This window comes from Anarhichas minor, unplaced genomic scaffold (assembly GCF_050575085.1).
Source record: "Anarhichas minor isolate MPS153535 unplaced genomic scaffold, ASM5057508v1 ptg000071l, whole genome shotgun sequence".
NCBI classification, from domain to species: domain Eukaryota; kingdom Metazoa; phylum Chordata; class Actinopteri; order Perciformes; family Anarhichadidae; genus Anarhichas; species Anarhichas minor.
The window spans coordinates 2,026,450-2,042,331 of NW_027466517.1; the positions used below are offsets into that span (position 1 = coordinate 2,026,450).

At 42.7% G+C, this 15,882-nt stretch overlaps 1 protein-coding gene across 3 annotated transcripts in view; it reads right to left on the reverse strand.

Annotated features, from left to right (window-relative positions):
* The window catches only part of patj (PATJ crumbs cell polarity complex component), a 124,568-nt gene that overhangs the window by 68,283 nt on the left and 40,403 nt on the right, over positions 1–15,882 (reverse strand). For all 3 annotated transcript variants that reach the window (XM_076079362.1, XM_076079363.1, XM_076079361.1), the window contains exons 20-27: positions 9,564–9,893; positions 8,616–8,709; positions 7,404–7,467; positions 4,871–4,951; positions 4,713–4,784; positions 3,225–3,402; positions 2,946–3,056; positions 1,619–1,718 (exon numbers count right to left, since the gene is read on the reverse strand). In XM_076079362.1, the coding sequence (XP_075935477.1) occupies positions 1,619–1,718; positions 2,946–3,056; positions 3,225–3,402; positions 4,713–4,784; positions 4,871–4,951; positions 7,404–7,467; positions 8,616–8,709; positions 9,564–9,893 (1,030 nt within the window). The remainder of the gene's footprint in view (positions 1–1,618; positions 1,719–2,945; positions 3,057–3,224; positions 3,403–4,712; positions 4,785–4,870; positions 4,952–7,403; positions 7,468–8,615; positions 8,710–9,563; positions 9,894–15,882) is intronic.

Consider the following 15,882-nt stretch of genomic DNA (forward strand, 5'->3'; position numbering starts at 1 on the left):
GAAGAGCCGCTCCACCTGAAGACACCAGAGAAGACAATGGCAGCACACGCTAGCAGCAACCAAACCCATGAGGAGACTGCCGAGGCCCACAGTGCATTTGGTTTCTTTTGTTTCCCACCCGAGCGGGCCATCAAAAAAAAATACATTTTAATAAACTGAGAGGCTGATTAGTGAGCGAAGAGTTTTGAGATATGAGCAACAGATCCAATGGACAGTTAAATCACATTAATCATGTGTACACGCTGCGTTCTGACTCATAGAAACCATATGAGTAAGTTCCACCTGCAGTTCAGCGAGCTTGGAAACACTCAGCTGAGGGAAGAAAAGAGAGGGTGTGTTTGGAGACAGTCTTCTTGCTCTTTTTGTCTTTTCGCATGCGTTTGTATCAGCCTCATTGCAGACATAAGTTTGGCTTTTACTTTTCTTTTCATTTTTATTCATTTTGAATACCTGTAACCATTTATCATTTTTACTGAATGAAACCAAGTATCATTGTGGTTATTGAAAGACAGCAGCCTGCTCTGTTTTTGGATGTCTTCCAGCGAACACTCCGGTGAGACCCCGTGCATTCTGATTGTTCTCTGAGATGTTAGAAATGTTCATCTGTGCTTCTCAGGAGAGGGACTAGCATTAGAGGTGTGAGGACAGGAGCCTCTGGTCAATAGTGAAGGAACGTTGAGACGCCAGACTCCTAATGCAGAGCTGCTCATTTATCAAATACATCTTTAATTAGTCATATTTATTTAAATGTTCTGGAAATGTTCATATTAAGAAAAATAGAAATATTGGAATCACACAAAGTCAATTGACTTCCTGGGGGGGGGGGGGGGGGTATCTTGTATAAAAAGGAAAACATTAAAAACATTACTAACATAACTAATGAAGAGCTTAAGGTAATGCAGGGAAGGAGAAGATGAATCAGACTGCATTATGACGGGTACAGATACATCAAACTATAATTGGTTATAGTGTGTATATATATGTGTGTGTGGCAGTATGTTTTAACTAATGAGTTGAATGCCAGAAACTCCAGTTCCATTCACCTGATGCTCATTTCCTGCCGAGTTCATCCGGCAGAGAAGAAGCTGATCATTCATCATCATAACATCACAGTTATGATATGAGAGCGGACATGACTGCATGAATGAATTTGTATGCATTATTAATTCCAGCCATATTTCTACACCTTTATGTCCTAAGTCAAACACACAGTAGGCACTGGTTTTATTTTAGTCTGATTGTTGTCTCTGCTTTTTGTTCATTTATAACATGACGAGATATTTTATCTTAAGCACAGTGCTGGATGAATATTTTTAAAATAATCAATATTAGATTTGTCACCCTGCGAATATGACCCTCTGGATTAAAAGAAAACCTCAAATAAACACAATTTCAATTACATGAATTAAAGGTTGGGTCCTGGGGGCTGTTTCTTATTCTTCTGAGAGCTTCGCCCTCATGTTTATGTGCTTTATGTTTTAGTTTGAACTCTATTGTGAACGTGAAGCAGAGCTGGGCGGAGCTACAGGACGCTCTTCCTGTTTCCTCCAAATGATTATCAGCGTGGCTACTGCACCCTAAGAGCAGACATTTTTGACATAAACGTGTGTGTACTGACCTTTGGCCTGCTCCAGGTCCGAATTCGACCCCTGTTCTGATTGGTTGGGCGGTCTGTAGGGCGGAGGTTGTCTCATAGGGGGCGGGGCTGCACCTGGTGTCTGCAGAGGAGGAAACAAATAAACTTAGTCACTTGCTCTGTGTCCCAACTATTTGATGGAAAATATACACTGTGAGAGTTATGAGTCCAGTGTGCTGAGGCTGTGCCGCCCTCTGCTGGACTGGACTGGACAGTTTGATGTCATTAAAAAGACGAGACACAAAGAAAGAACGTTAGACTGACATGGTTTTGTTTGTGAATAATTTAAAGATGAAGACAGAAGAGACGACAGGGAATATTGTGACATTTCACCCGTTTCTCCACAGAGCTGATGGAGTTGTTTATGTAATTGTAAGCGTTGGAAGTGTCCTCAAAAACCCCAAAATACACCAACATAGACTCCGTTGCATGAAACCGAACGTGAGGATTAGTTCCTGTTCTTACCGGAGACTCTGTCCTCTTTGCTTTGTGTATATTGAAGCTGGGAGCGGTAAGAGACACAGGCTGAAACATACACACACACATATTGTGAGACTTGAGTGTGTACCACGTTATGTGTTTGTAACCTGTGTGAACTCAGTGTGTGTGTGTTTGTCTGTTAAACCCACACCGGATTAATGTCTATAGGGGGAGGTGGGGTGATTTTTACAGTACAGGACAGTCTGGAGGGACGTCCTTGTACTTTATTGTGAAGATGGAGGAAGTCAAAAAATGTTGGTTTTTTTCCCTAATCTGATAGATGATAAAATACTAACAATAACATTTAGGCATATTTGCAAACAAATATGGCAACAGAAAAAAAAGTACGCTGAATTAGCTTTTAGCTGCTCCTGTTTGCAGTGAGCCCAGGACAACTATCCCCAGATTACTTTGATACAGAAGAAAACTGGAAAACAGGATTATTGTCAGTTCTAAAGAATTTGTATGTGTTTTCCAAGTGGATTTATTAACATTTTATTCTGGAGGGACATCAGAGATATTGATATCCTCTAGACGTGCAAGTCAGACTGATGCAATATGTGTTTGATATCTGTGTGTTCATGTTTCACTGAGTTGTGACTCAATCTCTTTTGTCTCTCACTTATGTCTTTCTCCTGCTTAACGTCCATGTTCATTACAGACCATAACATCTGTAATGTCACCATGGTAAAAACGTCCTGAACGATGAGTTAAATTACAGGCGAGTGTAAAAAGGATTATATCCCGCCGCCTCCTCCTGTAATACTCATCCTGTCTGACAGCGGTTTACGGTGTGTGTGTGTGTGTGTGTGTGTGTATTCGTTAGTACCCGTGGAGTCGCCGACAGGCTCTGGACGATGAAGACGACGGGGCTCGGGGCTGATTTGATGGCATTGACCGCCTCCTCGTGACTGGCCACTCGTAGGTCCACGCCTGACACCTACACACGGGGGGAATAAAGTGTTTGGGTTCATATCTCAACATTGTCCGACGTCTATCTCAGGTGTTAAAACTGTAGACCCAGGAATTAGACCCAGGAATTAGACCCAGGTATTGGACCCAGGTATTGGACCCAGGTATTGGACCCAGGTATTGGACCCGGCCCTACCTCCAGGATCTTGTCTCCGGTCTTCAGGCACTGCGTTTTGGCGGCAGGGCTGCTCTTTAAAACCTGTTTGATGAAGATTCCTTTCAGCTCCTCGCCGTTCCTCAGACGCTTGATGACATGTTGACCTCCCACGATGCTCAGACCCAAAGACTGGCCCTCTTCAGGCCACACCTCCACCCTGCAGGGGCAGAAGAAACTCTTAATTACCCCGAAATACCTCCCCCGGATGGTCAGAGAGGCACATAGAAGCACTAAAAACACCAAACGTGGAACAGACAAACAGCAACAGTCCTTCATATTTCTGCCGTCACAACTGCTGACCTGCCTTTGTGGCCGGAATACCGAGTCGGCACAAGAGGGAGAATGTTTTTGAATGCTTGTAATGCTGTCGTTCCAGCGTTGGGATGAAAGTCAAAAAGGCCTTTGCTACAATACTTTATTGGTATTGGAAATTCTGTTTGTTTTACTAAGTATGTGGATGGTGGTTAATCAGCGTTCAATGTTTCATTTCTACATTCATGAAGGAATGAAACAGACTGATGCTTGAAGAACACAATTTACCACACATGCATACCAGTATACACCAGTATACTGTGACACAGGTGACCAGAAGAGGGCGACACAGGACTGCAAAACAACTAGGGACAGAGGAGGTGATGGAGGAGAGAGGAGGAGGAGGTGATGCGGGAAAAGTTAACAGGAAGAGACAGAGGAGGAGAGAAATGGAAGAGGAAAAAGGAGGTGATGGTGGATGTGGAGCTCCGGTGGATGGTCTATAACTGACAGAGTGAGTCTTTATTAAGCGTGTTGATGACAGGCTAAAAGCTTGGGACCCAAACACGTTTTACGTTTCTCCCCGTGCGGTTTGGCTCCGTTGGAAAGATGGACCTCAGTGACTGGACACGAGTCACAACTGAACATTCGAGCGGTGATTAAAACGTTCAAGTAGACTCCTCTCAGAGGAGGTAAAACACACAGCTATCAAACAAGGCAGGTGAGGAGGCCAAGGCTATGAAAACAGTAATGAGCCATATCTCAGTGGGACAGTCTGCTGTGTGTTATATCTAAAGACTCAGCAACAGAAGATTTAAGAAGCAGCTATTGGGGTTCAGAGAGGCCTGGAAAATAAAGCCCAAAACTTTTTTTTTGCATAATGGATGTTTAGATGAACTGAGATTATTGTGGTTTGTCTGTTCAATGATTTTAATTGTTCAATTTTTTTTTTTAATGTTTTGCATATGAAGGGGTTTTGATGTTATTGTTCTCTTTACCGTATGTAAAAATGTTGACTCTTTTTGCATATTTCAAAATGTGGATTCTGGGAAAAGTCAAACAATAAACAATTCAGCTCTGTGTTTATGCCTCCAAATACATGCCTGCGAATACAACGCGTGTACAAGAAAAGCCCCAAAATGTTTGGTCGCGTCATTCAAGCTGCTATAAAACAAACATAAAAAACGCCACGCTGGTTATGTGCGTGCGTGTTACCTGCGGGGGGGTCCCCAGTGACTGAAGGCCGGCGTTTCCTCTCCTTCGCCCTCCTCTCTTTCAGGAAGATCGCTGTGAACGCACACAAAGAGTTAGCTACAGGGATTCTGCGGGCTCATTCTAACTGGAGGTGCTGCAGATGAAGCAGGTCTTCTCACCCGTGGCCTCCTCTGATTGGTAGAAAGGCTCCTCCCTGGCTCCGCCTCTTCCTTCTTTCAGTGTCAACCGTCCTGACGGACCTCCACGGAGAGAGAGAAGACAAGAAAAAACATTTTTCACCCGTTGACTTCTTCACTGGTGTGATTTCTGTCTTATAATCAGTTACTGAGATGCTGAAATTGGAAGCAGATCGAGCATAATGAGCCGACGAGATGGGAAATAGAATTTGGAAAAGTAGGTTTGTCTTTATTAACATCTCACTGGAACCTGGATCAGTCATCATGCTGTGCAGCTCAAACTCATAGAGCTGGTGGAAGTCCCAAAGTATGTAATCTGTCACGCTGAATGTTATGGTGACAGGTCTAAAATGATGCACAACACGTAGCATATATTGCCATCAGATAGATTTGTGCAGCCATAGCAAAGACAAATATGGATAAACCTTCAAATTTGATAATTAAATACGATCATTTCACGTATGTTGTGATAATATCATATCTCGAGATATCATGATACACAATTACTGCGTCTAAACTGATAATAACAAACGTATACTAACTCAAATCTCTCAGACATTCTGATGTGAAATATTCTGAGGGAACATCTTTCACACATTGCAGGTTTAGTTTTTACATCACCACTCAGTTCAATGCGATTCACTATGTGCATAAATAGAAATGAGAAATGTATTTATATCAATTTGAATTTTACTTGAAACTGTTACGACCATTTTGCCCTTTAAAATCACCAGATAAGTCATTTGAGAACCAGTTCTCCTTTACAATGAAGTTCAAAATAGGCTTCACCATGTGTTACTTCATGAAGACTATTTATTGATCTAGCAGAAAACATCCAAAAATAAAACAGCATATATTTAGGGCTCATCCCCCAGCCCCACTTGAAATGAAAGATAATAAATAAAGACGTCTGTTATGCCGTGTTCACACCAAATGACTGGCGGGGGATCATTTGTGGTCATTCACGTGATTCGTGCCATCTGCACTAGATGCACCAGAGAGGGGGCGTGGCTTATCGCCCTGAAAGCCGTTATCAACTTAAGCCATTTATTTTCGCCATCAACCATGGAAGAGATAACCTCTATTTCTGCTTAGCACTTGTTCCCAGATATCCCGGGAAACTAAACGCCTTCTTGTCTGGGTTTACATCATCTGGAGGAGAATTTTGCTGTGAATAAACTGCAATAAACGGACAAAAAGGACGCCAAAATAACTACGTAATGATGCCAATTTGTAAAAAGTTTGAATTCATGGCTAGTTAGTTCTCTCCGCAAGACTACAAGCAAATGACTTTTATAATACTTGTTTTCGATCGGTGCTAGGCTATGCTAACATTGTAGCAGCTCCATCAACACTCAAAATAACGTCATCTCGGCGTAAATACGGCAGCGTCTTTTTCATTGTTTGTACCATTAGGTTTATACACACACACACACATTTATACACATAGTTTGGTCCGGTCTCTATTGATATGAGGTATCGTAGAGCTCTGGGTGAACACAGACGGCTACAGTATTTGTTTCCTGATTCAACAACGGCAGGACGTCACTGATGACAGGGGGAGCATCTCAACGCTGATAGGCTATCGCGCCGCAGCGTCACGCGTTTGTTTTGTCATTCGCGGTGCGCAAACGCGAATACTCGTCACTCCAGTCTCATCGTGTCTGTGTATAGACTTTGTATGTAGTCTACTCGTGCGAATTATTCGCGCCGCGTTTGGTGTGAACACGGCATAAGTAATAATACTTTAATAAGAAAATGGTTCAGTGATGTTTGATTTATATGATTCTCAAGGAAAAATCGGATTGATGAGAACAAACTAGATGCTCAGTGTGACACACATACAGGATGTATACCAGTATACACCAGTTTACCATGACATGTGTAACCACAAGAAGGAGACACAGAGACAACAGAGGAGGAGACGGAGAGGAGGTGGAGGATTAAGAGAAGATGACAGAGGAGATAATAAGGGGAGGAGACAAAAAAGGTGATGGAGGGAAAGCAAGGGGGAAGAGACAGAGAAGGACAAGTAGGAGGTGATTTATGGACAGCAAAGGGAAGAGACAGAGGAGGACAAAGAGGAGGTGACTGAGGGACAGCAAGGGGAGGACAAAGAAGAGGTGATGAGGGAAAGCAAGAGGACAAGACAGAGGAGGACAAAAATGAGGTGACTTATGGACAGCAAGGGGAAGAGAGAGAGGAGGACAAAGAGGAGGTGACTGAGGGACAGCAAGGGGAAGAGACAGAGGAGAACAAAGAGGAGGTGACTTATTGAAAGCAAGGGGAAGAGACAGAGGAGATGACTGAGGGACAGCAAGAGGACAAGACAGAGGAGGATAAAGAGGAGGTGACTTATTGAAAGCAAGGGGAAGAGAGAGAGAGAGGACAAAGAGGAGGTGACTGAGGGACAGCAAGAGGACAAGACAGAGGAGGATAAATAGGTGATTTATTGAAAGCAAGGGGAAGAGAGAGAGGAGGAGAGGGTGGATGGGGAGGTGCAGTAGATACTGACTCTGTGTCGGTGTCTGTCAGCGTGAGTTCAGAGTCTGCTTCACTGTCTCTGGAGTCTGAAATACCTGCATACGCGCACACACACACACACACACACACACACACACACACACACACACACACACACACACACACACACTATATTAGTAAAGACAGATTAGCAGGATGTCAAACACACACCCTCTCTACCTCTGCCGCATGTTTCCATCTATATTATTGCAAATTTCAATCACCGTTACAAAACAATCTGCAAAATAAAAGGAATGAATGATTTGATCGAATGCTTGTTTCTGCCCACTAGGTGGTGTGAATATAAGTTTAATGTGTTGATGGAGATAAAGAGCTGCTGGAGCTAATTAAAGCACTGCAGAAGAAGAACTAAAAGAGCTCCGGTCAAAGCTCAAATGAAGGAAAACCAGCGGGAGAACATGATTTCTGTTTGTTTCACGTATCGATGTGAGGACGGTTACAGTCTCCTCATCGCTCCACACAGATCTGTCAGCTCTTCACTGGAAGTTAATGCTACTTGGACATCATCGTTTATTCACCAAACTACTTTTATCCACACAAACAACTTGCGTCTTTTTTCCATGGAGCTGTTTTTTATGGACAAAATGAAAATGTGCATTTAAAAAAAAAACAGCTGGATGCCATCGCACCTTTTCTTTCTCTCCTCTCTTTTATTTTGAAAGTTCGATGCACACTTGCAGCACTGTGTGGCGTCGCAGCATTGGACACCTTTACAACATATCAGGTGCATCACACAAATGCAATTACAGTGACATCTGAACTTGTTATCTATCACAATCATGTCATAATCTATAAAGCCTTGTTGTCTTGTGATCTCAACACAACAGGCTGTCTTCTTCTCTGATCAAATCATTCTGCGGTAACAAAATAAAAACTGACACTTTATGGTAGAAAGCTTAGGGTTATGTATTACATAATGTCTTCTCAAAGTCGACTCAATTAACGGTTTTACTGTAGTTTTAGTTGTAGATTTTATCTGTATATATCCCACACTATAGAATCAATGTTCTTTGGTTTGGATATTTAAAGTCTATAGACTTGCAGGTATGTTATTTATGTATGTATCTTAAAATCAATTGGAGTCGCAAACAAAACTTTTGCAAAGAATATCACCTTCATGCAGCGGCTCTACGGCCTTCTGTAACAAACATCTTTGTGTATGATTTAAAATTCTCTTTCTCACCAACAATCAGGTTTCCTATGGACACAATGCTGTCGTGGTCTGATCTCAGCTGGTCTTCCTCCTCCTCTTCTCTCCCGCTGAGCTCTTCCTGCTTCTGAAAACACAAACAATGAATACAAATCATTTTGAAAAAATGTCACATTAAATTGCAATATCAGAAAGGAAGGATCAAAATACCAATGAGAAATTGCTGCATGTTACTCCAAAATGTGTGTGGAAACACTGATGTGTAAATAAAGTAATTTCTCAAATAAAGTAAAAATGTAGTAAAATGTGCTAAATTTCAAAGTACAACAACAGAGTCATGTCGACAAACACTATTTTCTATCACTTACTAATTCCTGTCACTACTTTGACCTTTTTTGATTGCAATTTACCCTCACTTAAGCTTAATGTTTGCTGCAAGTGTTTCAAAGTAAAAGATAAACAGGACAATTTGAGAGAGACCTGTGTACAAGAAACGTATACCGGTAAACAATATAAAGCAGACAAAACAAATACAGTTTAAAACACACAACTTACCTGCAGAATAGATAAATGACATTCATACCAATTGCAAGTTTGTAATGTTTTGAGATCTTCAAATGGAAGGAGATGCAGCGTTCTGGTGGCTTATAAGCGTTTTGATAAAACCACAACGTTCCTGGTTTTATTCCACTCAGACATCTTTGTTTTGCATGTCATTCCCATTTCTACATCCCCTGTATTTCCTACCTGACACATCATGTTTCTCTTCTCCACAGAAGGTCTTTCAAAATAAAAGATCTTGATGCCATTGAGACAACTTGTTTGTACTCACTTTCCTGGCTTATAATTTGAAACATTTGCAGGAAACGTGAAGCTTCGGTTCGGCTTCAACTATAAAACGGCGAAGTGACGTCCCTAACACTACCTGGCTCGCTCAGCGCGGAATAAATATTTACGTGCATCATCGCTCCACACCCTCACCTCCTCTGCTCTACTGGACCAGCTGGAGGTGAGCTTCCACTCCTCCCAAGACGGAGGAGGTCTCTTAGGGAGGGAGCCCACGCTCTCCTCCATTGTCTCCTGCGTCTTCGTCTTCACCTCCTCCTCCTCCTCCTCCTCCTCCTCCTCCTCTTCCTCCAAATCCTCGTCCACAGCCATCTCCCTGCCCTCCTCCAGAGGCAGGAGATCGGAGGCCAGAGAGGAGGAGGAGTAGCGAGGCAGACCTCCGTCCAGGATAAGTTCTGGCTCCTCGTCTTCCTCCTCCTCCTCCTGACGAAGGTCTTCTGGCAGGATGGAGCCGTCGCCGAAACCCTGAAACACAAACAAAGAGTTTAACAACTACAACAAAAATCCACAAGAGGAAGGTCAAAGGTCACAGCAGAAGGATGGTGTCTGAATGAGTAAGAGGTCACCTGGAGGACAGAAAGTAAAAACACTTCACACACCAAGTCATCCGTTGGAAGACAATGAATACAGACACTTGTCAACTCTCACCAGTTTCTTCTTCTTCCTAATACTTTAAATGGATTTTAGAACACATGAAGAACATCACTTTGAGACAGCGCCCGAGGGAATTTGAGAGCTAATTTGGGAAAAATCCGAAAACAAAAACCATCTCTCATCCAAACAGCTCCATCAGTCCACTGGAGCTTGTTTTTTTTAGTTTTTTTGTATATCTAGGACAACCTGGATGTCAGATAAATGAAAGCACTCCCTGAATGAGTCAGACTGTAGGACCCAGAAGCTTGGAGCCGTCTCCTCAGTGAAGGAACTAAACTGAAAAAAGGCAGCCCGACACTAAATCTAAAACTTGACTTACTTTGAACATTAGCCTTCATCTCTGAACACATAAAGGTTTTCTCCAACTCCCCAAAGAGCCTTCCTCAGCAGATACTGAGGGGATATCCTGTTCTTAACATTACGATGCAGACATTAGCCCGCGCGCCGGGAAATATTAATGACAACACTTAGGCTAATTTCCATCGACGAGGCCGCATCGCCAAGGACTCTTTTCCTCTTATTTTAATTTGGGCCTGGGAAGCCGGCCCATCACGGCCGTATAATGGAGGTGAGGAGCAGACGGCGGCAGCGGCAGAGAGCTCATAACGCTAACAGGATGTTCTGCAGGCTGATGTGTATTGGCCGTGACTGCCTGGCCTCATATTCATAAGATTAAAAGATGTTGTCATTTAATATCTCTGCCATTAGACGATGAGGACAGTTGAGATGACGAGTTGGTCGCTTCAGACACTCTGCAGCATTTCGGCGAGGCGGTGTGCTGCTGGATGCTGGACTCCTTTTACTGCAGTGGCCATCTATGGGCCACTCATTCAAATCTTGGGGATTAGCTCTTGTGCCTGGTTGTGTTGTAGACACAATCTCCACCTGGTATTAACCTGATCTAGATCTTGAAAAACTTCTAGTTAGGCCACAATCTTGAGGTGTAAATGCCATCATACCAATGCTTATTTACCTTATTAATCTACTGATTACTTTGCTCATTTCATCCATAACATGTCAGTGAAACGCTCCCAATATATTTCCTCTTTTCATCCTATTAGACATTTGTGTGTGTGTGTGTGACATTTGACCACCAAATTCTAATAAGTTCATCCTTGAGGTCTTATGGAAGTTTGTGCCAAATTTGAAGAGCTTCCCCTAAGGCCTTCCTGGAACATCCCGTTCATGAGAATGGGACATACGTGAGGTGACCTTTGACCACCAAATCTAATCACTTCATTCTTGACTCCAGGTGGATGTTTACGCCTAATTTGAAGAAAAAAAATCCTCCAGGCCGTCCAGAGATAACGAGTTCTCAAAGAAGTGGCCCCTGTCCTCGTTAATCACCCGAGTTAAAGTTCTTGTTTATTTAGCTGTTAAAGGAGACAGGAACGTTTCTGCAATCAGATAACTGTCCAAAGTGGGTGACGATCAATTAAATCAACAAATAAAAGACCCGGAGTGAACATAGTGGCGATGTCGGCTCTTTTACAGCAACCAGAGTAAAAGTTGATGGTTGGTGTTACTGTGTTGTCCGACAGCTCTCGGCGGCCCGTAAAGCTGGTTGTTTTCTCTCCTGTATTCCTGTTTGACTGGATTTGAACTGTGACTCGCTGCGGCTCTTTATCTGCACAAAGATGATGGGAATAATGTAATCGCAGCCTGTAACTACAGCAGCAGCAGTCTTCTACATATGACCTCTAAAAAGTTAACGAGGTGTGGATGTGTAACGGGGGTCTCTCTCTGGTCAGCGGGCTGGCGTGACCGAGAACGATGAAGTGACAGCGCCGACCCGGCTGTCTTTATGGAAACCCATCAGAGACCTGTGGGCTGTGAAAAAACCCTCTTCAGTCAAATGGGCTGCATATAAAACAGGAAATAAAACGGCTGCACAGCAGATACTGCAGGAGGACAGAAAGTAACACAGCAGAGTACAGTACAGTACAACAGTACGCAGCAGAGTACATCAGAGAACATAGAGTCCAATATACAGTCAGGGCCAGAAGTATTTGGACTGTGACAGTTTTTCTAATTTTACCTCTTTACTCGACTCCAGTGGATTTGAAACTAATCAGTCAATATGTGGTTGAAGTGCAGACTTTCAGCTTTAATTCAATGGATATAACTTAAATATTACATGAACCGTTATGGAATTACGGCCATTTTTACACAGCCACCCACATTTTCATGGCCAGATGTGGTCGGTTCTGTCTCTATTTCATGACAAATGATGCCGACAATAGGAGACCACGGAAGACATCTAAAGTGGATGATCGCAGAATTCTTTCCTTGGTGAAGAAAAACTCTTCATAACATCTACTGAAGTCAAGAACACTCTGGAGGAGGTAGAGTGTCATTGTCAAAGTCTACAATCAAGAGACGCCTTCATGAATCTAAATACAACAAGGTGCAAACCACTGGTGACGCTCAAGAACAGGAAGGCTTGATGAGACTTTAACAGAAAACATCTGAAAAAGCCTGACCAGTTTGGGAAAAAGATTCTTTGGACAGATGACACCAAGATGAACTTAGCAGAATGATGGGAAGAGAAAAGTGTGGAGAAGGAAAGGAACGGCTCATGAAGCATACCACATCATCTGTCTAACATGGTGAGAGCCATTATCCACAAATGGCGAAAACATGGAACAGTGGTGAACCTTCCCAGGAGTGGCCGGCCGACCAAAATTACCCCAAGAGCGCAGCGACGACTCATCCAAGTGGTCACAAAAGACCCCAGAACAACATCCAAAGAACTGCAGGCCTCACTTGCCTCAATTAAGGTCAGTGTTCATGACTCCACCATAAGAAAGAGACTGGGCAAAAATGGCCTGCATGGCAGAGTTCCAAGACGAAAACCACTGCTGAGCAAAAAGAACATAAAGACTCGTCTCAGTTTTGCCAGAAAACATCTTGATGATCCCCAAGACTTTTGGGAAAATACTCTGTGGACTGACGAGACAAAAGTTGAACTTTTTGGAAGGTGTATGTCCCATTACATCTGGCGTAAAAGTAACACGGCATTTCAGAAAAGGAACATCATACCAACTGTAAAATATGGTGGTGGTAGTGTGAGTCTGGGGCTGTTTTACTGCTTCAGGACCTGGAAGATGGAACCATGAATTCTGCTGTCTACCCAAAATCCTGAAGGAGAATGTCCGGCCATCTGTTCGTGACCTCAAGCTGAAGCGCACTTGGGTTCTGCAGCAGGACAATGATCCAAAACACACCAGCAAGTCCACCTCTGAATGGCTTAAGAAAAACAAAATGAAGACTTTGGAGTGGCCTAGTCAAAGTCCCGACCTGAATCCGATTGAGATGCTGTGGCATGACCTTAAAAAGGCGGTTCATGCTCGAAAACCCTCCAATGTGGCTGAATTACAACAATTCTGCAAAGATGAGTGGGCCAAAATTCCTCTACAGCGCTGTAAAAGACTCATTGCCAGTTATCGCAAACGCTTGATTGCAGTTGTTGCTGCTAAGGGTGGCCCAACCAGTTATTAGGTTTAGGGGGCAATCACTTTTTCACACAGGGCCATGTAGGTTTGGATTTTTTTCCCCCTTAATAATTAAAACCTTCATTTAAAAACTGCATTTTGTGTTTACTTGTGTTATCTTTGTCTAATATTTAAATTTGTTTGATGATCTGAAACATTTAAGTGTGACAAACATGCAAAAAAATAAGAAATCAGGAAGGGGGCAAACACTTTTTCACACAACTGTATATATATATATATATCATTCAAAATGCACATACAAATTCACAAGATAATAACTTGTGCATTCAAATTTATGCCACCCATATTTTCATCTGGTCCTTTCAAGTTGTTAAGACGTACATCCCCTCAGGACGGGGATCTTAAGACTTACAGTACTTGTGCTGAATAATTGAATTGAATGAAGATTAATAACAATTTAGAGCATTTTCTCTCGACAAACAGCTGTTTGGAGTTCGTCAACTGAATCCACATTTTTTGCAGATTTCCGTGTGAAAGAAATACTCATGATACTCGATTTTTAACATTTAAACTGTGCCAAACAGTCTCGAGTTCTGCTTGCTTTGCTAAACACGAAAAGCAAAGACGAACGCCAAAGAGAGGCTTTACTTTGGACAGAAGAGCCGTGGAGGATCATCTCTGTCCTCAACTCAACACTACTGCAGTAGTATTTCCTCAGAGTCCCGCAGTACTTGAGTGTACTGATGCTGGAGGACCAAAGTGTCCTCAGAGTACCCCCCCCTCTCCACCCCCCAACTCACTTAAGAGAGAGATGCTGCTGGTTGAGCTGATAGAGCACTTTATACCATCCAGCCATCCTGCTGAGTCAGCAGCTTTGCAGAGACAGAGAGGAGGGAGAGGAGAGATTAAGGAGAGGAGGGAGAGAGAGAGGGTGAGAGAAGGTGAAAGAGAGGAGGAGATGAAAGAGAAGAGAGATGATAGAGGGAAAAAAGGAGGTGAAAGAGAGAAGGGAGAGATGAAGGAAGAGGAGGAAAGACTGCAGAGGTGCGATGGAAAAGAAAAGGAGAGAGAAAGATTTGAATGGAGAAAGAAAACGTGACTTCGAGAGTTCATAGCTACCGAGACTCCAAACTGCAGATGGCACATTTACATATCACCGACACATAGATGGAGTTTCAGTCCCTTTTATGTCTGTCTGTCTGTCTGTCTGTCTGTCTGTGTCTGTCTGTCTGTCTGTCTGTCTGCAGGATGTCCCAACAACTACAACAGATTTCATGGACAGCTCAGCTATGATGTGCAATAACCGCTTTGGCTAAAAAACTGAATCTTTGGGTCGCAGAAGCAAATTTCTTTGTGCCTAAATTCATCGGTCCAGTAGCATCGATCTATGAAAGCAACACAAGTTCCCATCTGCACGTTTTCCCCAAAACTCCTGCAAAGTTTACAAAAGTTACAACATGAAGCTGGGAAAAAAAAAAGATTCATAAGACATCTTTACAGCCAGATTATAATTATTATAATTATTATTATTAGTGAAAGTGATACTGGAGGCTTCTGGTAGAAGAGTCAGCATGTAACTGAGGAAAACATGAAACTGTATTGAGATACACAGTATATCTGTAGTGGCGTATTTACTAACTACTAACAGTTTATACTTCCTGTATGGCTCTATTTCTTGCCCCCTGTCATCTTTCTGTAAATAAAACTCCAGAGGGGATGTTACAATCAATAAGCAAAAAAACCCAAAAACATTTCATATAATGTTCTCTGACAGTGGAGTATTTGTCACATCGGGTTTTCTTCCATCAGTTACCAGCTTTTGTGTCACAGCAGAGAGAGAAATTCAGCCTGAACCTGCTGGATGTTTCCACAGAGCTGAAATCACCAGTCTGAACTCTGCATCCGTTTTTCATCCATTTCCCCGTCATGCTGCACATATTTATTTACGTCTATTTATCTCTCGGTTTATTTTTCTGTATAGTCAAAGGCCTCGGCGGCGCTGTGCGTCTGATATCCAGACCAATAAAGCAAACTGAAGTGAGTTAAGAGGGAGGAGATAAAGAGGGGGAGGGAGAGAGAGAGAGAGGGGGGGGAGAGATTTAACTGTGGAAGATGGAGGGAAGAGGCAGCGAGGAGGAGGAAGAGAATAATGTTAGAGGAGAATATTTTAATAGTCCAATTAGTCTTGAGTGACTTGATAGATAGATAGATAGATAGATAGATAGATAGATAGATAGATAGATAGATAGATAGATAGATAGAGAGATAGAGAGATAGATAGATAGATAGATATAGAGAGAGAGAGGTAACCAGTCTCTGTTCAGAGATCTGGTGTTAGGGATGAA